At 42.0% G+C, this 24,341-nt stretch overlaps 1 protein-coding gene across 2 annotated transcripts in view; it reads right to left on the bottom strand.

Annotated features, from left to right (window-relative positions):
* LOC138810095 (CXADR-like membrane protein) overlaps positions 1-24,341 on the bottom strand; it is a 74,908-nt gene that overhangs the window by 7,169 nt on the left and 43,398 nt on the right. Inside the window, exons 1-5 of one of the 2 annotated variants that reach the window (XM_069997279.1) lie at positions 6,533-6,595; positions 6,082-6,145; positions 5,647-5,848; positions 4,033-4,200; positions 2,825-2,947 (exon numbers count right to left, since the gene is read on the bottom strand). In XM_069997279.1, the coding sequence (XP_069853380.1) occupies positions 2,825-2,947; positions 4,033-4,200; positions 5,647-5,848; positions 6,082-6,144 (556 nt within the window). In that variant the 5' untranslated portion in view covers position 6,145; positions 6,533-6,595. Of the gene's footprint in view, positions 1-2,824; positions 2,948-4,032; positions 4,201-5,646; positions 5,849-6,081; positions 6,146-6,532; positions 6,596-11,777; positions 11,936-24,341 lie in introns of those variants that run through there. The other variant, XM_069997287.1, reaches the window with a different exon arrangement.

Here is a 24,341-nt window from a genome sequence, read left to right as displayed (position 1 = left end):
TTAAAGTTTCAAAAGGCTGTAATGCAGTTTACAATTTCAGCTAAGGATGATGTTTTTCTTACTGCCCTACTCTCAACACAATCTACGTGGATTAGCTAGTAATAGAAATTGAGGCTGCTTTTTTTCACAATAGAAAATAATATGTAATTTCTGTATATTTGCACCTATATAGAATACCTCTAAAGGATAAATTCACAGAAGTAGTGCTAGATAAAATGCAATGAACTTTTCCATCTAAAATGAATCACAAGTTGGGCAGTCAAATACTATAAAACAATGAGAACGATAGTATAGTTACAAGCAACAAAATGAAGAATTTCAAAAACAATGTAGAATAGAAAAAGCTAGACACCAAAAGTGATTCTGGAGCCAGGCCCCTGTGGCTGTAATCCTAGCTACTCAAGAGGCTGAGATCTGAGGATTGCAGTTCAAAGCCAGCTGGGCAGGAAAGTCTGTGAGACTCTTTATCTTCAATAAACCTCCAGAAAAAGGGAAGTGGGGCTGTGGTTCAAGTGGTAAAGCCCTTGCTTTGAGCTGAAGAGCTGAGGGACAGTGCCACGACTGACCAAAAAAAAAAAGGGGGGTGGGGCTGGGAAGGTGGCTCAGTAGTAGAGTGCTTGCTTTGCATGCATGAGGCCCTGGGCTGGATTCCTCAGCACCACATAAGCAAAAAAGCTGGAAGTGGTGCTATGACTCAAGTGGTAGAGCACTAGCCTTGAGCTGAAGAGCTGAGGGACAGCGCCCAGGACCAAACTTCAGGCCCTATGACTGGCAAAAAAAAAAAAAAAGTGATTCTGTCTCTTTCAGGTTTTGAAACAAAGAAAGCAGTCATAAAGTTGGAATCTGAGTAATGGAGGGGTGGCAAGAGGTAATGACAGGTTATTAATCACAGTGCTTATTGGTTACCCAGGTAGACGTACTTTTGAAAAATCTACCTAAGTGTACATTAAGCATTTATGAACTCCTCTGTGTAATTTTACTTTATTATATTTACTCCTCTCAAGTCTGTAGATCAACTTAGCTAAAAGCTGCTACCAGTTTATACTTCAAAGATGTAAAAGTAGCTGGGACTTGGTGGCTCATGCCTGTAATCCTATCCTAGCTACTTAGGAAACTGAGATCTGAGGACCACAGTTCAAAGCCATCCCAGACAGGCAAGTCCCTGAAACTCTCCAATTAACCACCACAAAACTGGAAGTGGTGCTGAGACTCAAGTGAGAGTTCTAGCCTTGAGTACAAAAAGGCTCAGGGACAGTGCCCAGGCCCTGATTTCAAGCCCCACAAATGACCCCCCCCCAAAAAAAGTGTATATGTGTGTGTGTGTGTGTGTGTGTATGTTGTATATATGTGTGTGTTTTATATATATATGTATATATACTATGGATATGTTGTATATCTATGTGTATATATATATGTATATATATACATATATATACATATATATATATGTTGTCTTTTTTTATGGCCATAACATGCAATTTGCCGTATTTTTCCCCAGTGAAATGCCTATTGAATTTGTACAAAAAAATTACCTGAAACTTAAAAATAAACATTAGTATAGTGCTGACCATTTATAACTTTGTAGGAGCAACTTGGTAACTTGTAGACCCTTGTCTAGTAGAGATGGAAATAATTACTGTTCCATTTAAACACATGACTTCAGAAATTACTGTGTGATTTTGTAGAACATTAACCAGTCTGATGCCTAACCTAGCAATCTTTTCATCTGTTCAACTGTTGTTGTCTGTAACTTCTCAAATGTACTTTGAATTAATTTTAAAGTCTTACCAGCTCCCTTATTAAGTAATAAAGCAGTTTTTTTTTAATTTCAGTACTGGAGGTTGAACCTAGTACCTCCACATGTGCTAGATAAGCACTCTACCATCTGCATCTCTCTTGCTTGGCATCAAACCCAGGGACTCTGCACATGTTAAGAAAGTGGTCTAACACTAAGCCACACCCTCAGTCCCATAGTACATTTATTTAAGGGGCTGGTTAATTCACACACTTGTAAATATAGAGAGTCAAACCTAGATATTGAATGGTTGAACTTATTTTTGGTAATAGACATGTCCTTCTAGAAATGGAAAACTTTGACCTTGACCTTACTTTTACTGTTAGGCACTGGTGGCTCACACCTGTAATCTCCTAGCTACTCAGGAGGCTGACATCTGAGGATCATGGTTCAAAGCCCATCCAGGCAGGAAAGCTCTGACACACTTATCTCCAATTAACTATCCAAAAAGACAGAAGTGGAGCTATGGTTTAAGGGTAGAATGCTAGCTTTGAGCACAAAAACTCAGGGACAGCAGCCAGGCTCAAAGTTCAAGCCCCATGACTGGCATAAATAAATAAATAAATAGTCTTATATTGAAACAATGTGCAAATAAAATTAAAATTTCTGGAAAGTTGGTTTTTCCTTTAGAATTGTGTGATTAAGGAAGATATTAATTGTTGCCCTTGTCCCAAAAACCAAAAAACTGTAGCTTTACATTGCAGTGTTTTCTCCAAAAGGCAAGAAGCAAAACACAGATGTTGAAGCACAAATAGGATAGAATTTTTCTATTTTAGTTGTTTACTATTAAAGTTGGTATAAACATTGATGTTTATCTTCTTGTAAAATGATTTATAAATTAATTTTCTATAAAAAATGTTTTAAATGGTAAAATAAGTAAATTTGATTTAATTTAAAGATATAAAAATACTCCTTGCTGTCTGGTTGTTGTGCCTACCTTGTATACTTAATAAGGCCCTGGGTTCAATCCCTAGAAATAAACAAAGGTAAAACAATAACAACAAAAACAAAAGCCCTTCAGGTACTTACACTGTACGGTTACTCTCACCACGCAGCTTTCCTTCCCAGCCTCATTGCCCGCTGTGCACCTGTAGAGCCCAGAGGAGGCCATAGTGAGGTTCTGTAGGAGAACTCGCCCTGGGTTGTTGTAGTCTGTAAAAACAGAAAGAGTGATGCTAAAAAGTGACAGCATCTATATTTCTTGTTTTCTATCAGGGGTGGGTGACCTCTAGCCTGTGGGCCAAATGAAGCCCGTGGTATGCGATGGGACAGACATGTATGCTTCTTATTGACTGCCTAAGCCTGTCTGTATTGATAATTTGCCTATTAAAAATACCCAAATAGGGCTGGGAAGGTGGCTCAGTGGTAGAGCGCTTGCCTTGCATGCCTGAGGCCCTGGGTTCGATTCCTCAGCACCACATAAGCAAAAAGAAAAAAGCCGGAACTGGCGCTGTGGCTCAAGTGGTAGAGCGCTAGCCTTGAGCTGAAGAGCTGAGGGACAGCGCCCAGGCCCAGAGTTCAGGCCCCACAACCGGACCCAAAAAAAAAAAAAAAAAATACCCAAATAGTCCTTGCAGAAAAAATGTTCCCCATTCCTATGAACATCCCTGCACTGGTTCTCTACTATAGACTAATAAGGAAGAAATGATAGAAAATCTACCTCTTTGAAACAGGGAAAGGAAACAGGTAAATACACTATTTAGTTAGTTAGTTATTTAGTTAGTTATTTTTGGTACATCATGGAGCTTGAACTCAGGGCCTGGGTGCTGTCTCAGAGCACTAGTGCTCTACCACTTAGGGCCAAAGCACCAGTTCCAGTTTTCTGGTAGTTAACTGGAGGCAAGAATCTCACGGACTTTCCTTCCTGGGTTAGCTATGAACCATGATCCTTAGACTTTGGCCTACTGAGTAGCTAGGTTTATAAGTGTGAGCCACCAGCACCCATTGTAAATATGTTTTTAAGTGGAAGTGCATTCTCAAAAGTTACAAAATGCTTGTGAACTTTTAAGTGATCAACAAGATAGATGTAGTGATTTATGTAATACATTTATTCCCAATCTCTTAGCATTTCTTTGTGTCATTTTAAGAAAGATTTTTCTGTCCTCATTTATAAATGAACAAAAATGGAGGTTGAAGAGGTTCCGGAGTATATTCAAAGTGAGCTACTGCAGCCAGTGTAGAGTTCATGGATACCATATGTCTCATTGGCCCAGTACAGTGGTAGGAAGATGACTTACCAATCCTAGATTTAGGAGGCAAATGTTCATCCTCTCCTTCTTTCTCCCGGACTCTCTGCCAGTAATACACAATGGGCTTTGTGCCAGAGGATGACTCACACTGCAGAGTCAGGTCACTTCCCTCTGTCAGCTCCCCTTCCAGTTCACACTTGGGCTTGGATGGTCTCACTGCAGATTCAGAAATTCCCCAAATATCACATTGAATGGAAAAAGTACGTCTTACTGAGTTATTTCTCTAGTCATCCCTTGCAATGTCCCTGAGTGTCTTTTGCTCAAGGGTAGCACTGTACTACTTGAGCCACAGCATCACTTCCCACTTTTTCTGTTTATGTGGTATTGAGGAATTGAACCCAGGGCTTTATGCATGCTAAGGCAAGTACTCTACCACTAAGCCACATTCCTACCCCTTATGGTCCATTTTTGAGTCAGGATTCCACTCACTCTGTCCCCTGCACGCATACAATTCTAGCTGCTACTAGTGGATGTGTAATTTTCAGGTGTAGCCTCAGAAACTCCCATATCACTTCTCAAAAAATAAAAACTTATTTATTTGGAATTTAGGAAAGCATGGTTTCACTGATACTTAAATAGGATTAGAAGATCATTAATTTGGAACTGATTAGGTATAACTCAGTGGTTCTTGATGTCAAAAGGCAGAAATGGCCAGGTGCTGGTGGCTCACGCCTGTAATCCTAGCTACTCAGGAGGCTGAGATCTGAGGATCATGCTTCTAAACCAGCCTGAGCAAAAACATGGGTGAGACTCTCCTCTGCAATTAACTATTAAAAAAGCTGCAAGTGGAGCTTTGGCTCAACTGGTAGAGTGCTATCCTTGAGTAAAAAAGCTCAGGGACAGGCCCTGAGTTCAAGTTCTAGGACTAGCACAAAGGAAAAAAAGATAGAGATGAATTTCAATAATGTCTCAGAGATTATAGAAGAGGGCATAGCACCTCTTAGCGTGTTTAAGGCAATAGGTTAGATTCCTAGCATCAATAGTAAGTTATAATAGTAAGTTAAATTTAGACAAGCGCTCTACCAGTGAGCTACACCCCCATCTCTTTAAATATAAGGTATTTAAATTTGGTAATGAGCTAACATGGAGAGTTGTAATTATATTTTCTTTTTTCATTATGTCCAAAATACAGAATATTATGTTCCTCTGCCAGGAATTGGACTAAATGACCTCTAAATGTAATATCTCTGCAGATACCTTATGAAGATACAGGCATGGCCAGGCACTGGTGGCTGACACCTATAATCCTGGCTACTCAGGAGGCTGAGATCTGAGGATCGCAGTTTAAAGCCAGCCCAGACAGGAAAGGCCGTGAGACTTAACTTCAGAAAACCGGAAGTGGCACAGTAGCTCTGTAGTAGAGCGCTAGCCTTGAGCTGAAGAGCTGAGGGACAGCACCCAGGTCCAGAGTTCAAGCTCCATGACCGACAAAAAAAAAAAAAAATGTAGGCATGTAAACTGTGGTGTGCACCTAAAACTGCAGCACCCAGGAAACTGAGGCAGGAGGATCTCAATATGGACGCATGGACTCTACATAGTGAGACCCTGTCTCAAAAAAAAACAAAAAGCAAGATATAGGCAGCTCCCTTGGCCCTATCTTACCTAGGACTTTTAAGATGACATAGTTCCACACGTAGCGTCCTGAATTCTTCACCTTACAGGTGTACTGGCCCTCATCACTGGGCTTCAGAGGCTCAATCTGCAATGAAGCATCTCCTGCCAGGAAATTAGAAGCAAAGGCTACTCGGCCATTCTGTTCCTCAGTTAGGTTATTGTAGACATGACGACTAGAATAGGTAATCACCTGCAGGACAGACCAAGACAGGGTCATGGTTAAAATTCAGGTCTGATATGAGGATTTCATTGTTTGCTTTTTCTTCTTTGCTGGCTTTACTGTAGATTAGTAAGAATAAGTTAGATGGGGAAAAGGGGCTACCCTTCAACATGTCAGTTTGTAAGTATAACACACCATAATTGATATCACCCTTTCACCATTCTCTGTCCCTCACAACCCATCCCGTCCCTTCAATTCATTACCTGTTTCTGATTGACTTTGAATGATGTAGTCACTCTTACTTTGAAACTTAGTTGTTTTTCCATCCTTCGAATTAGAAAAAAAAAGCTTCTGAGTTCTAGTAGGCTATGCTATCACTTTTGAGCTGAAATTCAAATGTTCCTGAGACTGCCTACCCACCCCCAGATGTTCTGTGCCTGCTCTGAGAAACCTAGACAAAGGCAAAGAAAATATTTCTTCTCAGATTGAAATGGGGAGCTAAACTTGGGATCTGCGTCATTGGTTAGCCTACTTTTAGCACCCCATGTATTCCAACCCTTCCTGTCTTTTCTGTCACCCCCCCCAACACTGTGTTACCAACATGCTGGCAGTTATAAAGTCTTACCAACCTTACTATTTTTTATAATCTCCTTCAGATTCCAAACTACCTATGGCTATTATTTAAGTTATTGTATTGTATGAAATTGTACTTGCTTTTAGTTAAGGCTCCCTAAAATCAATATGCCAGTGTCAGGACCTAAGATATCCTCTTGAAAGCCTTCATTGACATCATACAGGCAATTCTAAGTTCCATAACATGTATGGCACAGTAGGCCTTCTGGGTTCTGATCCTATAGCCCCCACAGGCTCACATTTTGTATTGCACTTACACTAGCTTATGACTTCTCAAAATTTTCCAGCCTTTGTGTCTACACTCAGGGAAGGCTCTTGTATCAAGACTTAGATCAAAGCTGGCTGAGGTAGTACATGACTGTAATTCCAGTACTTAGGAGGCTGAGGCAGAAAGATGAGTTCTAGGTCAGTTTTGGCTACTTGAGGAGACCTTGTCTCAAAAGCAAACAAAACAGTCTTAGACCAGCTGTGCTCTCCTCTGCTCCAACTATTCAGCCCGTGGTTCTTCCTTGATATTGTAATTCCTCTTGAATACATGATTTTCCTTTCTGAGGTTTTATTACCAGCTATTAATCAAATATTAAGTAAAAAGTCCAGAAGTAGCCGGGCCCCGGTGGCTCACGCCTGTAATCCTAGCTACTCAGGAGGCTGAGATCTGAGGATTGCAGTTCAAAGCCAGCCCGGGCAGGAAAGTTCGTGAGACTCTTATCTCCAGTAAGCCGCTAGTAAACCAGAAGTGGTGCTGTGGCTCAAGCAGTAGAGTGCTCACCTTGAGCTGAAGAGCATAGGGACAGTGCCCAGGCCCACAGTTAGCCCCACGACCGATAAAAAAAAAAAAAAAAAAGAACAAAAGAAAGTCCAGAAGTAAACACTTCATAAGTTTGAAGTTGGCCACCATGCCAAGCATTGTGATTGTCTCTAAAATTCTGTTCTATCCTGCTTGGCACAGAATCATTCAGCCTTTCCATATTGTGCAGACGACTCACCTACTACTTACTCAGTAGTCATCAGTTGTTGAAGTTTTGCTGTGCTTATGTTTAAATAGCTTTTATTTTACCCCAAACCATAGCTGTCGTGACCCTGGCAATTTGGATATGCCAAAAAGAAGCGATAGCCAGGCACTGCTGTCTCATGTCTGTAATCCTAGCTACCCAGGAGGCTGAGATCTGGAGAAGTGAGATTTGAAGCCAGCCCAGGCAGAAAAATCTTTGAGACTTCATGTCTAATCAACAAGCAAAAATCTGGGCTGGAGATGTCGCTCGAGGGTTAGAATACCAGCTAAAATGTGAGACCTGAGTTCAAACTCCAGTACCAGAGAGAGAGAGAGAGAATAAAGTGCTTCTTTTAGTGAGACGGTAAAAGTTTTTGACTTAATAAAAATCATATGCTGAGATTGCTAAAATCTCTGGTAAGACAAATACTTTTTGAGGGGAAAGGAATGTGAGACAGGATCTCACCTCAAACTTTCGATCCTCCTGCTTCAGTCTCCTAAACACTGGGATTTGCCAAAAACCAAATATTTTGTCTGAAGTTTTGAAGAAGGAAAAAGAAAATCGTGAAAAATTTGCTCAAACTGCAAAAGTCATACCACAGTGCCTGGTAAGTGCTTAGTTAAGATGTAAAAGGCATTAAATTTGTATATGTAAGGAAGGTGCTGGTGACTCCTGCCTGTAATCCTGGCTACTCAGAAAGCTGAGATCTGAGGATAGCGATTCAAAGCCAGTCTGGGAAGGAAAGTCTGTGAGACTTATATCCAATTAACCATCAGAAAACTGGAAGTGGAGCTGTAGCTCAACGTGGTAGAGAGCTATCCTTGAGCAAAAGAGTTCAGGGTCAGTGCCCAGGCCATGACGAAAAATAAATGAATAAATAAATGAATTAAAAAATTTGTACATGTTGGGCTGGGAGGGTGGCTCAGTGGTAGAGCGATTGCCTTGCATGCAATGAGGCCCTGGGTTCGATTCCTCAGCACCACATAAGCAAAAAGAAAAAAAGCTGGAAGTGGCGCTGTGGCTCAAGTGGTAGAGCTCTAGCCTTGAGCTGAAGAGCTGAGGGACAGCGCCCAGGCCCACAGTTCAAGACCCACAACCAGACTCCCCCCCCCCCAAAAAAAAATTTGTACATGTAAACATGGGCAAAAGTTAGGGATACATAGAGTTTGGTATTGTCTACTTTTAGGCATCCACGGAAAGAACTCAGGAACCTGACTCAAGTATGGTGAAAGGAAAATCTATCATAGTCACTTTTGGATTTTATCATAAGAACATGGGCTCTTACTTACTTATTCTGAACTGAGAATATCATGTCTAAGATTGTCCAACAAGTTGGAATAAACACATTCAGGTTAAGGTGACCTTGCTCTACAGAGAACAGATGCACTACTAGAACAAAACGATAAGGAGTATCAAAATAACAAGGTGATACAGACAACTCTTTAAGCACGTTAAACTCCAAACAATGATCTTGAACTTTAGTTTTTTGTGAAAATCTTAGCTTTCCCCAGAATAAACCATTTTATAAAATTAGCAATGGAAACTGACTGATCAGAACAAAGGAGAAATTTTCACTTTTTAGCAGGAAAAGAAGTACTAGCAATAATTTGAAGACTTTTTAAGCCACAAAATAGTTTTTTACATTAAACAGTCAATACTTTATTATGTAATAAATACCATGGTAGATGATTTTTGCCCAACTAGAGGCTAATATACATGATCTGAGCCTATTTCAGTTAGGTGAGGCTCAACTTTGATATTAGGGCCATTAAATACATTTTCAACTTACAATATGCCTATTTTTACCATGGGTTTATGGAAATGTAACTTCATTCTAAGTTGAAGAGCATCTATGTTTACAAGAAAATTGTTTAGTACATTGTAGGAAATACTTCAGTGTTTCCTTAGTCATAAAGGCAAAATGGGTTCAGAAGACTGCAAGTGACCTCAAACTCATAGCAAGGCCTAATTTCATGAAGAGACTTGTCACACACTGTTCAAAGGTTTTTTCCTCTATGACTAGAAAGGGTCAAGACAAACCAAAGAGACCCTATAAATGTGTCTCTAAAACTAAACAGGAGGGGCTGGGAAGGTGGCTCAGTAGCAGAGCACTTGCCTTGCATGCATGAGGCCCTGGGTTCGATTCCCTAGCACCACATAAGCAAAAAGAAAAAAAAGCCAGAAGTGGCGCTGTGGCTCAAGTGGTAGAGCGCTAGCCTTGAGCTGAAGAGCTGAGGGACAGCGCCCAGGCCCAGAGTTCAGGCCCCACAACCAGACCCCCCCCCCCCCCCAAAAAAAAAAAAAAAACAGGACACAATTTGGAATTTTAAAAATGAATCAGATTCCCATCTTCTCACTAATGTGACTTACTGGTACTTCTCATAAGTTAGGTTTCCCTTTGTCTCATCATTTTAGTCATCATAAATCACAAAACCTTAGACAAGAACGTAAGTCTGAACAAAAACAAAAAACCCTGAGAATAATTATGCTGGAAATAATAGTTTCCTCTAATAGAGGAAGACAAGGCAGGAAGGAGTACTTTAGAACATGTAGCTTCCTCTCTTCTGGCAGTTCTGGGGCTTGAACTCCGGGCTGCTGCTGGCCTTAGACCCTAAGCTTTTGTGTTCAAGACTGGTGCTCTATCACTTGAGTCACAGCTCTACTTCTGGCTTCTTGAGGTTCATTGCAGACTAGAGTCTCATAGACTTTCTGCCCCAGCTAGCTTCAATTGTGATCCACAGATCTCCATCTCTTGAGTAGCTATGATTACATGCATGAACCATGGTACCCAGCTCATAGTTGTCATTTTTTTTTCTTTTTGCCAGTCATGGGGCTTGAACTTGGCCTGGGCACTGACCCTGAGCCATAGCACTCTACCACTTGAGCCACAGCGTCACTTCTGACTTTTTCTGTGTACGTGATACTGAGGAATCGAACTCAGGGCTTCATGCATGCTAGGCAAGCATTCTACCACCAAGCCACATTCCCAGCCCTTGTAGTTGCCATTTCTAATATATAAAGATTTGGGGCCCGGCGCTGGTGGCTCACGCCTGTAATCCTAGCTACTCAGGAGGCTGAGATCTGAGGATCGCGGTTCAAAGCCAGCCCGGGCAGGAGAGACCGTGAGATTCCTATCTCCAATAAACCACCAGAAAACTGGAAGTGGCGCTGTAGCTCAAGTGGTAGAGCGCTCGCCTTGAGCTGAAGAGCTGAGGGACAGCGCCCAAGCCCAGAGTTCAAGCCCCACGACCGACAAAAAAAAAAAGATTTGGGGCCTGCTCCTTTTTTATTTTTTTCCAACTCTACAACCAGCATTATTTCCTTTGCTGGCTACTTAATGTTTGTGTGCAGTGTTTTGGTTTTTTTTTTCCCTCAAACCCTTGTTTGTCTGCATCATACATGGTTTGGCATATTACATAATCTTTGGAACCTGTAAACTCTGATTTTGTACAAAGGTGAGGCCTAGGCAGGTAGTAATAGTTCAAAAGTAGGAAAGGGAGCAGAGCTAGAGTTCTAGGCTTTGGGTCCTTCACACTGGATTATGGGATCAAGTTGCTGGATCTTAGGCCTCTTCCTAGGCAAAGATGTTAATAATTAAGATTCCCTCCTTGGGCAAATGGTAGATAGCTTTCTAGTACTTCCAGTTTATCAAAGAACTTAGAATTTCTCTTTCTTTTTTTTTGGCGGTTGTGGGGCTTGAACTCTGGGCCTGGGTGCTGTCCCTCAGCTCTTCAGCTCAAGGCGAGTGCTCTACCACTTGAGCTACAGCGCCACTTCCGGTTTTCTGGTGGTTTATTGGAGATAGGAGTCTCACAGTCTCTCCTGCCCGGGCAGGCTTTGAACCATGATCCTCAGATCTCAGCCTCCTGAGTAGCTAGGATTACAGGCGTGAGCCACCAGCGCCCGGCTAGAACTTAGAATTTCTTATCTTCACAATCCAAATATCCTTTCTTTCTAGTTTTTTATACAGAGTCAAGCATAAGCAGATGAAAAAACAAAAACCCAACAAGAAAGACTGGAAGATTAAGAAAACAAATGCAAGAGAACAAGGAAGAGGGGTACTCTAGAATGACAGAAAAGTAAAACAGGCTCAGATGGCTACTAGTAGGAAAGGGTGAATGATGATGAATACAGGGTGAATGAGGTGAATATTGTTGACTTCTCGTTTGTTTCCTAGCTTATTTGCATGTATGAAAATAAAACAGTGAAACCTAGTGAAATTGTTTTAAGGAGGGGAAATGGAATAGAGGAATACATGTGTGGAAATGTCACACTAGATCCCTTTCATGGGCAGAATTTTAAAAGTGGGTTACTCAAGCCAAGTATATACTTACCACTTTTTGTTTCCCTTCATTATCTGTGAGCAGCCATTCGATATCCAGGGTGTCTTTTTCCTGAAGTCCCAGTTGATGGTGACAGGGCAAGGTGACCTTTTCCTCTGCTACTCTCTTGATCTCAGTGTGAGTTCCCAAGGTTCCAACATAGTAGGAAACTAAAAGAGGCAAACCTCTAATGAGCAATGTAGAAACTGGACAACAGTTTGGGGAACAAACATTACAACAAATACTTTGTGGGTGTTCTTTTGAGCAAGGAGCAGCTTGTTTGGACAAATAGTCCTGTTCGTCTCACACTAGCTCCCCATTAATGAGAGTCATCACCTCTTTAACCTCTCTATCTTTTACTAGTCAATGGCTTCCAGAAGGATGATGATCATGGAAACCATGCATTAAATTGCACAGCAATTTGTGTTCTCCACATTACTATATCAAAGCCATTTGAAAGTGTAGAAAACTCTACAGCTGAGCTTTCTTATTTTGCAAATTAGCTTCTTTCAATCTGTAACAATTGTTCCTGATCAGTAGCCTATTTAAGAGGATGAAAAGATGACTAAGAAAATACAGCTGGGTGCTGGTGGCTCACGCCTTTAATCCTAGCTACTCAGGAGGCTGAGATCTGAGGATCCCGGTTCAAAGCCAGCCCAGGCAGGAGAGACTGTGAGACTCCTATCTCCAATAAACCACCAGAAAACCGGAAGTGGCGCTGTAGCTCAAGTGGTAGAGCGCTCACCTTGAGCTGAAGAGCTGAGGGACAGCGCCCAGGCCCAGAGTTCAAGCCCCAAGACCGACCCCCTCCCCCAAATACAATAATAATATTATTCATGATCAAAAGACTATACAAATTTACAGAAGAGAAATTATAGGCAGGTAAGTATAGGGTTCAGGTTATCGCTTTCAAGGGTTTCGTGAATGTTAGAAATAGTGAATGTTAATCGTGTAGTATAGTATTTAGTACATTATGGCTCTGAAAGAAAACAAGTGAGTGTTCTGGCTTGTTTCCGTTTTGTTGAGACTGGTGATTTGACTTAAGGCCTCCAGCTTGCTAGGCAAGTGTTCTACCACCTGAACTACACCCTCTAGTCCTTCTGACTTTTAGATTGTTCTTCAGAAAAGGTCACAGTGCCTTTTCCTGGGCCAGCTTCAGATCTTGATCCTCCTATCTTTACATCTACGTAGCTGGAATTCCAGATGTGTCTCATCATGCCTAGCCTAAGACACCTGCTTTTACTGAGAAGGTGGTGGTGATGTTTCAGGGGGCACAGTAGTATATACTTGAAATCCTCTCTACTCATGAGGCTGAGATGAGAAGATTGCTTGAGCCCAGAATTCCAGAGCAGTCTAGGCAAGATTATGAGACAGAGACTCAGAAAAGTAAACAAAACCAAATAAAAGTGAGACTAAGCCAGGCGTTGGTAGCTCATGCCTGTAATCCTAGCTACTCGGCAGCCTATCCAGGAAAAGCTATGAGATTCTTATCTCCAATTTACCAACAGAAAACTGGAAGTTTCACTTTAGCTCTATGAGATTCTTCTCTCCAATTTACCAACAGAAAACATTAAGTTTCACTTTAGCTCAACTGGTAAAGCACTAGCCTTGAGCTGAAGAGCTCAGGAACAGCGCCCAGACCTAGAGTCAAGCCCCATGACTGACCGGAAAAAAAAAAAAAAAAGTGAGAAAAGTTGGGTTTTGGTGTGGGCTTTGGAAAATAGAATTCTTATGGAGGTCAAAGAAAGATGTTAAGATGTGGGCAGGGGAAATGGCAGGAAGAAAAGCATAGTATAGGAACGTAGGGAAGGGGATATCAGTGAATGATAATAATTCAGTATGGTTCTACTAGTCTCTGTGATTCATGGTCTGCCCCTCTTTGGTTTCTAATATGCTCAATTTACATCATAATCCACATTTCTGTACTGTGTCACCTCTTGTGGTGTATACACCAAACACTGAATGCTGTAGTAACGAATGCAGTGAAAAGTGCAAGACCAGAAAAAGAATTCAATACATTAGAGTCAGATTTGACCAATTTATGTCATATAATTGAAATGGAAATGATACATTCAATTTCCTTTTACTATTCAGAACAATTTTTGTCAAGAGATACTATGTTTTACTTTTAGTTTTACATGGAAGGTTTGAATACATTGCAGATATTTGGTAAATATTTGCTGAATTGATTTGAATCTAACTTATGTATCTGTTTATCATTGAAGAAACCAAGGCACAAGTCAAGACACAGGAGTAAAAGAGTTATCCTTCACTTAATAAATTATTTAGAGCAGAAATAACTTCTAATTTTACCCATCTTCCTTCAGTTCCCATAGGACAGCTCTAAAACAGCTGAAAAAATTTGCCTATTTTTGTTTTGTTGGTCATGGGGCTTGAACTCTGGGCCTGGGCGCTGTCCCTCAGCTCTTTAGCTCAAGGTGAGCGCTCTACCACTTGAGCCACAGCACCACTTCCAGTTTTCAGAGTGCTTTATTGGAGATAAAAGTCTTATGGCCTTTCCTGCCCAGGCTGGCTTTAGAACCATGATCCTCAGATCTCAGCCTCCTAAGTAGCTAGGATTATAGGTGTAAGCCACCGATGCCTGTTTTTGTTGTCTTAAGAAGCCAGCCTTGGGCTGGGAAGGTGGCTCAGTGGTAGAGCGCTTGCCTTGCATGCCTGAGGCCCTGGGTTCGATTCCTCAGCACCACATAAGCAAAAGGAAAAAAGCTAGAAGTGGCGCTGTGGCTCAAGTGGTAGGGCACTAGCCTTGAGGGATAGCGCCCAGGCCCAGAGTTCAGGCCCCATGACCGGACACACACACACACACACACACACACGCACGCACGCACACACACACACACACACACACACACACACACACACACACACACACACACGCCAAAAAAAAAAAAAAAAGCCAGCCTTATAAAAGTTCGACAATGCTCAAATGAAACCATGTATTTCCATACCACACAGAGCTAGAGAACCTAGTACCAACTTAGGAAGACAAGCAGGCATTTACTGAATACACTAAATACACTGAATAAATAAATAACTGCAGAATTAACTATGACCACTAGAGGGAATCAAAGGCTCAGATTTGGTTGATGTCCCCAAAAGACTAGAACATTGTGGTGGGCGGTGTGCTTTGACAGAGCACCAAGTTCTATTTATACATATCCAAAATTAAATACTGCAGTGAAAGGAGGTGCCATTGGTGAATATAAATGGATTTCCCAAGGCAGGGAGCCCCAGCCATAGCTCATGAATCTGTAGTCTTCCCTGAATCTCAGTTTCTTAGACTCTGAAGAGGACCACTAGGGTCTCTAGATTTCTGTGATTCTTTTTTTTTTTTTTGTCTGTTGTAGGGCCTGAACTCTGGGCCTGGGCACTGTCCCTCAGCTCTTCAGCTCAAGGCTAGTGCTCTACCACCTGATACACAGTGCCGCTTCCTGCTTTTTCTGCTTATGTGGCCTCAGGCATGCAAGGCAAGCACTCTACCACTGAGCCACCTTCCCAGCCCCCAACCAAAATTTAAAAAAAAGAATTACTCAAAACGTGATGCCTGAGAGGCAAGGATGGCCCTGCAACTCTGTGGCTAACTTAGAACTCTCTGGGCACTGAAGGATTCATCTTCATTTTAGCCGGGCGCTGGTGGCTCACGCCTGTAATCCTAGCTACTCAGGAGGCTGAGATCTGAGGATCTCGGTTCAAAGCCAGCCCGGGCAGGAGAGACTGTGAGACTACTATCTCCAATAAACCACCAGAAAACCAGAAGTGGCGCTGTAGCTCAAGTGGTAGAGCGCTTGCCTTGAGCTGAAGAGCTGAGGGACAGCGCCCAGGCCCAGAGTTCAAGCCCCACGACCGACAAAAAAAATAAAATAAAATAAAATAAAAAGACTTTTAGAGATCATCAGTTTAGTTTACAATAAAATCAGAGTCCAGAAAATTGAAATGGCAAGTCTCAAAGCTAGTAAGTGGCAGAACTGCAAGAAGAGAAATTGTTTCCACTAGACAGCATCTATTTGTGGGAGGAGATATTGGAAGACAGCAGGGTTAGGACACACAAGGTGTGCCTCCTCGTGTATATGCAGAATTCCTTTATGCAAGCTACTGGCTTTCCCTGAGTGGAGTGCTTACTTGCATCTCAAGTGCTTCCAAAGGTGCTTAAGAGAATCATCATCTGAGTCTTAGTGTTCTTATTTGCACAACTGGAATTGAACAAGATACAGAGGTGAAGCCTTTAGTCCAGTGATGTTACAGAGGAGTTTACTCATAAAATATTAGCTGTTCTCATGTTTACCTATACTAGAAGGGATTTTCTCCAGATGACTTGTCTATATTCACTTTTATTCTCTTAAGTAAAAGTTAAGGAGTAGCATTGTGTGTGTGTGTGTGTGTGTGTGTGTGTGTGTGTGTGTGTGTGTGTGTGTGTGTGTGTGTACATATACTGGTACTGGGTTTGAAACTGAGGCTTCACACTCTTGCTTGCCTTTTTCTCTTGAGGCTGGCACTACCATTTGAGCTACACCTCCGCTTATGGCTTTTGGCTGGTTGATTGATTTTGTGCCTGGGCTGTCTTAAAACTGTACTCCTAACATCTTAGACTCTTGAGTAGCTAAGATTATAAGTATGAGCCACTGGCACCCGGCTGAGAGTATCCTTTTTATTTTTATTAAACATTCTTTTGATCATTCCAGACCTCCAGAGAAATGAGGAAGAAGGTTAGTTTTGCAGGGGAGATTTCATTGTAACACTTTCATGGATGTTTGCAGTGTATTAGAATCAACCTCATTCCCTCTATTGCTTTCACTTCACAAATAAGTTTTATTTTTGTGTTTGTTTTGCTCAGAGCTAGTGCTTTACTCCGTGAGCCACAGTGTTTGGAGATAAGTGTCTCACAGACTTTCTTGCCTTGTCTGGCTTCAAACCTTAATCCTCATATCTTAGCCTCCTAAGTAAGCAAGGGCCACTGGCAACAAGCTCCTATTTTTTTTTTTTTTTTTTGGTCATGGGGCCTGAACTCTGGGTCTGGGCACTATCCGTGAGCTCTTCAGCTCAAGGCTAGCACTCTACCACTTGAACCACAGTGCCACTTCTGGCCTTTTCTGCTTATGTGGTGCTGAGGAATCAAACCCAGGGCCTCATGCATGTGAGGCAAGCACTCTACCGCTGAGCCACCTTCCCAGCCCCCACAAGTAACTTTTAACAGAAACTAGGATACTGTGTTTAAAAAAAGAAAATCTATTTCAGTTTCCTAACAGCCAGTTCTTTTGCTTCTCAGATACTTACTGAATGCCTGCCTACAGCCATAACTTGGCCCCAATTTCCCAGCCTTACTTCCCTCCAGTGCTGCCACCATCAGCATGGCACACAATATTTTCTGAGGCTCTACCAGGAGAAACCACTGTGGTTTGGTATAGAGTCATGAATGAGTGGGTTTGTGTTTTAGATTTTAATTGTTCATCTAACTGTGGAGAACAGAAGTTCCCAAATAACAAAATCAGAGCCAGATTACTAGCCAATACAAAATCTAAGAGCCAAACCATCCACGCTGTGTAATACACTGCGGACTACTGTCCACCAGCGATTAGAACACGGAAGGCCCTTCTTCTGTTTGATGATTGTCTTTTCTATGAATCTGGTACAGTCAACCATTGACTGAATAGTAAAAACTTTCCTGTGTTTTGTTTTACACAGAATACTTAAGCAAACGTTGAGAGAATCAAAATCATCGCATATCCATCAGTAAAATCAAAGGAACTTTGGAAATTTTCTGATCAGCTTCCCTTATTTTACAGATCAAGAACCAAGGCTTAGAAGGAAGTGACTCATCCTAAGATCTCATATACATATGCCATATATTTATATAAAATCCTGTAGGAGTGTGTGTGTGTGTGTGTGTGTGTGACTTTCAGACTATTTCTGGTACACTATCATTCAATAGATAACATAGTGGCCTGGAAAAGTGGCTTAGAGGTAGAGTGTTTGCCTTGCAAGCATGAAGCCTTGGGTTCGATTCCTCAGTACCACATACACAGAAAAAGCCAGAAGTGGTGCGGTGGCTCAAGTGTTAGCCTTGAGCTAAAGAAGCTCAGGGACAGTGGCCCAGGTCCTGAATTCAAGCCCCAAGACTGGCAAGAGAGAGACAGAGACAGAGAGAGATAACATAATACAGTAGAAAGAGCATGAGCATTGCTGTCTCTGGCCACTCCAAGCCTTTTGATTTTCTGTAAAAGGAAAACAAAGTCATGGAAAGGTTGTAATAAGGATCCAACAGGTATATAAAAGTTGTTTCCTTTTATAAAGTTTTTGTTTTTTATTTTATGCCAATACTGGGGCTTGAATTCGGGGCCTTCAGCTCTTGATTGGCTTCATGCTTGAAATTAAAAACATACACTATCATCTGTCAATATATTTTGTTACTACAATGTGCTCTTCCACAATTTGTACAAAAGGTTTAATTTTGCTTCATTGTTTGCATGTATGGTAAAGATTCTTGAAGAGAAATAGCCTTTGGAAAGAACTGAAAGGAGCTGACCCAGCTCAGCTGTATGTGGACATATCCACAAGGTGGCAGGATTTACTTAGCATTAGCAAATGCTTCACAATTCATAACAGTTTTAAGGGACAAAAAAGTATAGCTTACCCTGGATTTAAGCTTGATAAGAACTTGGTTGCTATTGCTGCAATGGGCTAACTTTCCCGTTACGTGCATTTGAATTTCAAGCACCCATGGAAAAAGTAGAAATCATAAACAATGTCAGGTGTTTGAGAAGAATAATTTTATCCAGGAAATTGAAACACATATACTGTTTTAATAACTTCTAACAATTTAATGTCACTGTTTTATCTTTATACAACTATAACAGATGCTTCCTTTATGTATTTAAGGACAAAAAACTTTAATTGTAAAATTTACCATGGCTGGGGGAACCTACTCAAATGTGAAGTGTCATCTCTGTGAAGCTAAAAAGAATAGGCAAAGAGCAGGGTGCCAGTGGCTTATGTCTGTCATCCTAGCTACTCAGGAGGCGAAGATCTGAGGATTGAGATTCAAAGCCAGCCTCGAAGGAAAGTCCATGAGACTCTTATCTTCAATTAACCACCAAAAGCTGGAAGTAGAGCTGTGGCTCAAGCGGTAGAACACTAGCTTTAAGCAAAAAAAGAAAAAAAAAAAAAAAAGCTCAAGGACAGTGCCCAGGCCCTAAGTTCAAGGCCCAGGATAAGCACAAAAAACAAATAACACCAACAAAAAAGAACAGGCAAAGCAAGGATAAGGAATCAGTTGAAGAAATCTCAGGAGCCTTTGAATCTTTTTTTTTTTTTTGTCAGTTGTGGGGCCTGAACTCTGGGCCTGGGTGCTGTCCCTCAGCTCTTTAGCTCAAGGCTAGCGCTCCCCCACCTGATACACAGTGCCACTTCCTGCTTTTTCTGCTTACGTGGTGCTAAGGAATCGAACCCAGGGCCTCATGCATGCAAGGCAAGCACTCTACCACTGAGCCACCTTCTCAGCCTAGCCTTTCAATCTTAAAGTTCAGTCTTTGTTCTAGGCTAGCTGCTTACCTGAATCACAGAATACTGCAATACTCTAGTTGTGTGCAATTTAGAAGCTCCAACTGAGGCAGGCTCACAGAACATCATCTCTATTATGATCTTGGATTTAGGCCAATGTCCTATTAAAACTAGTCTGCTGGGATGTTATAGTGGTGCATGCCTGAAGTGCGAGCACCTGAAAGGCCAAATGAGGAGGAGGCCATAGCAGGAGGAACCCAACTTTGAGGCCAGCCTGGAAGACTTAGGGAGACCTTGTCTCAAAATTCCAAAACGACAACAACGAAGTCTGCTAAAATGCATCAAATTGTTCACATTCTTTTATTATTACTGAGTCTGAAATGACAACAAAACTGTTCTAAGATACCAACAGATCTGTTAGTGTCAATTTTTATTATTGTATATCATAAGATATTTAGGGATACTAATTGCTACATCATTTCCTTGAATCAACACCTTTTTCCCCATGCTTCCAATTCTATGTTCCACAAACTAACAGGACATCCCCAGCATAGTTAGCATTCAGAGAGGAGTGACTAGGAGTCCACATATGTTCAACAAATATAAGCAGTACTCCTCTTATGATATTAGGTACTGCCAGGGGTACAAGATGAGTGTTACTGTCTTTTTGAAAGGGACCAGGGTCTAATAAACAAAACAGACACCCACTAAATATGGTTTAAGGCAGCCTATGACCCATGTTGTGTGAGAGTTCCAAAGTACTCTAGGAATTCAGAGGACAATCACTAGGTGATCAAGGTAGCAGCACAGAAAAGGCAAGTTACTCTGGGCCTTCAAGAATAGGTTGGAGCAGGGTGCTGGTGGCTCACGCCTGTAATCCTAGCTACTCAGGAGGCTGAGATCTGAGGATCGTGGTTCAAAGCCAGCCTGGGCAGGAAAGACCGTGAGACTCCTATCTCCAATAAACCACCAGAAAACCGGAAGTGGCGCTGTAGCTCAAGTGGTAGAGCGCTCGCCTTGAGCTGAAGAGCTGAGGGACAGCGCCCAGTCCCAGAGTTCAAGCCCCAGGACCGACAAAAAAAAAAGAATAGGTTGGGAGCTGGGAAGGTGGCTCAGTGGTAGTATGCTTGCCTTGCATGCATGAGGCCCTGGGTTCGATTCCCCAGCACTACTTAAGCAGAAAAAGCCAGAAATGGCACTGTGGCTCCAGTGGTAGAACATTAGCCTTGAGCTGAAGAGCTGAGGGACAGTGCCCAGGCCCAGAGTTCAGGCCCCAAGACAGACAAAAAAAAAAAAAAAATAGGCTGGAATTTTAGCAGCTATCAGTGATAGGTGAAAATATGTCACAGACTGTGAACAGAAGCTTACTGACAAAGCAGTTACCAAGCTAACCTGAAAGCAGGCCAATTGGAGCATCACTATGGACCATTCATCAAGTTCTCAAAGTCCAGTGCCGGAAAGCAGCAAAGTCAATAATGTCACATACTTCAAAACTTTCTTACAGGCCAGGGGTTGACTGTCTGGAATAAAGTTTTGTTTTTATTCTCTAGTAATAATAATCAAAGCAAGGAGACTGATGTGGTCTATAAGGACCAAGCATTCAGAAACATAGCTCTTAGAATTGTGTTCTCAGCGTATGTGCATACATGTTCCATGCATGTATTTACATTTACATATGCAGGAACATGTACATGCATACCCTTTTGTAGACACATCTGTGAACATGCTTGTGTCAGACCACAGATTAGACAATTTATGCCTCTGATTTGGAGACTCTGAGAAAACGAGATCTCACCCTAGCCTACTTCATTGACATATCTATTTTCAGCCTGTCTTGTCCTGCATGCTAAGACATTCTCTAAATCTAAATCTTTTATCACCTTCAGCAGAGATTTGAACAAAGAGAATAATTAAAATAGACAGTCATACTACTGAGTGAGCAATAGTCAATTATTAGAGATACATGACAATGAAAGCTTGTGATTAGGTCAATAATTGAAATTCATTAATAAATGAAAGCCTCAACTTAGTCTCTATCCTTTCTCCTCTACCTCCCTATCAAAGCTAATAACAAAGAGAAGGTTACTGTTTTGAACTTCGTCTCTTCTCCCTTTTTCTAGAGGGACAGAAGAGGTACAAAACAAAAATAATAGAAGGAGTTAGTTACATTTTGTACCCACAGGGAAATCACCTCTGATGACACAGACCTGCTGTACTGTAAATTTTATCCCCCTCACATGGATAAGTTTCACACACACACTCCAGGGAGCTACTGGGGTTTGAACTCCAGGCTTTGTGCTTGCTAGGCAGGAGCTCTTGTGGCTGGACCACACCTCCATTCCTTGGAAGTATTTCTTACTAACAGCTAACAATTTTTTCTTTAAAGGTAAAGTCCCCCAATGTAGCCAAGAACTCAAATTCATGGTCCTCCTTCCGGAATCTCTAAATTATGAGATTGCAGATATATGCCACCATGCCAGGTTAGCTAACAGGTTTTGAACAGTTAAAAGGCAACACATTACAGCTTGATTTCTATTCATTTGCTTTTCATTTTCACAACAATTCTCATTGTATAGATGGACATTAAAGTGCAAAGATTAATTTGTTCAAATCATAAAAAAAGAGTAAAGCCAAAATTCTAATCTGGCCACTTTAACTCAGAGATCTCTACCCTTGACAGTATATTGCACTGCCTGCCAGTATATGCTGTTAATGAAAAATTGATTGCTTTAGAATACCCTCAAAGCTTTTCATTGTCTTCTTTTCTACTCTGGGTCAAATATAGAGCTGTTCTAAATCTTTCTCTACTTACGATCTAATTTTTTTACATATATGTGAACTCACACACTTGCTATTATTTGCAATAGGCTTTTATTATGCTTTTTACATCAAGTATGTGAGCAAAACTATAATCAGATTTAGCTCATACTTTACAAGCAAAATCTGAGTTCCTTTTCTCCCAGAGACAGATAATGGCTATTAAGATCTGGACCCTGATCTGTATGTGACTTAATAATAGCATACAGATAAATGGACTAAATCTGATTTCCTCTTCTCACATTAAAGTAGCAAGAGTAGACCCAACATTGCAGTTTGGCTCCCCACATCAAGTGCATATTCTTGGAGAAAAAGTCAAGTCTCAGCAAAGAAGGGTTTATAATGCTAAGCTATTTCCCCTAACTTTATTTCCTTCCTATCACTTACCCACACCCAAATGACTCAAGTGGCTGTTGTAAGACCATTTGTTCCTTCATTTACTCATGTATTTATTCAAATGCTCTAACTATGAGTCTTGGGTTTGTCTCCCCAGGGACTGTCTTCCCAGTAATCTTTGCATTTTCATCAGCACTGCAAACCAGTTCTGGCTGCTGGCTGACAACCCTTCCTGCAGTCCTGGTGTACTTCATTCTAGAGGTGGAGGTGAAGGGAAGAGCTCGAAATCGTCCAAGTGCTCTGTTATACAAGATTAACAGTTCCCCAATTCAGTTAATTACTAGTATCTTGTAAAAAGGCTTACAATTTAGTAATGTAAGCATATGGTAAACAATCAAACAACAAAAATGTATCTAGTGAAAAGTGAATCTTTTTTTTTTTTGGGTCCGGTCATGGGGCCTGAACTCTGGGCCTGGGCGCTGTCCCTCAGCTCTTCAGCTCAAGGCTAGCACTCTACCACTTGAGCCACAGCACCACTTCCGGCTTTTTTCTTTTTGCTTATGTGGTACTGAGGAATCGAACCCAGGGCCTTGAGCATGCAAGGCAAGTGCTCTACCACTGAGCCACCTTCCCAGCCCCTGAAAAGTGAATCTTTTACACCTGTTTCTAAATTCCTGCCCTGCAGGTTACTCTTGTTGTAAATTTATGTGTGTTCTGTGGCTCTACCACTGAGCGCACCCAGTCCTGGACCTTTGCAAATTTTAATCTAAGAACTCTAAAGAGAAAAGAGTGTAGGGATTTTTGTTATGTTTTAAAATTTTCTTTTTCTTCTTTTCCTTTCTTCTTTTCAACAGGTATCTTGTATTTAAGCTATTAGTAAAGGATTCGGATTGGGGAACATGAACCCGGGTTTTTGGAACACAGGAATGCTCAGAACCCGGCTATCAGCTCAGTGTAAATAAAGCCTGTTCTGCCTAGCACAGCACTTTCTCTGCCCTCATCTCTTTTGCTGTGTTTGCAGCTTGGAAACCCTAGTTCTAGAGACAGGCCTTCCTAGGAAAAATATTTGTTTAAATCTTTCATTTTCTCTGTGGTCTTTAAAGCCACTATGGTTTTAAGTCCTGAAATCAGCTTTTCTGGGCATGTTTGCTTCCAGCTCTGAACTCTACCAAACTCTAGTAGAGAGCTGGTGTTTCATGCATGAGACATTGCTACCTTTCAGGTGGCCGACACTATAAGCATGGACTTCCATGCTCAACCCATTACTCTTCTTCTTTTGTATTTGGAGTTGAGCTCAGTCTCCCCCGCTCCGTGGTAGTAGCCACTGATGAGGTCCAGGACACACTCCCTTGTACAGAATCCGCCTTACCACCCTGAACAAGTGTTGCAAATAGCTTTTCCTTTAGCAATAGCATTCTGAAGGCATTAGCTCATTCTTGGTGCGCGGGCCAAGGGCGCTCGTGGGTGTGCTCAAGTCTGCAGGCTGCCGGCCATGCGGCGGACCAGCTGCAGGGCGCCGAGGCAGCCAGGAACAGACGAACTGGTTTGGGCCTGGAAGGTTGCGTTTCCCTCCTTCCTGCCTCCCCTCCCGCCCCGCCCGAAGGGGTCGACTGCAGCGCAGTACAGTTGCCCCCCAGAGTACATTATTTCTGTAGAATGTAACTCAGGGGCCAGGCCGAAGACTGCGGGGGATGCGGCGCACCCGACCTTGGAGAGGCGCAGGCTGGGCTCACAGCCGGGTGCTTACAGCCCCATGCTCACAGCCGGGTGCTCAGAGCCGAGTGCTCAGAGCCGGGTGCTCAGAGCCGAGTGCTCACAGCCGGGTGCTCAGAGCCGAGTGCTCACAGCCAAGTGCTCACAGCCGGGTGCTTACAGCCCCATGCTCACAGCCGGGAGCTCAGAGCCGAG

This window comes from Dipodomys merriami, unplaced genomic scaffold, assembly GCF_024711535.1.
Source record: "Dipodomys merriami isolate MVZ:Mamm:240054 unplaced genomic scaffold, mDipMer1.0.p SCAF_103, whole genome shotgun sequence".
Classification (NCBI taxonomy): Eukaryota; Metazoa; Chordata; class Mammalia; order Rodentia; family Heteromyidae; genus Dipodomys; species Dipodomys merriami.
This window is presented reverse-complemented; position numbering and strand designations above follow the sequence as displayed.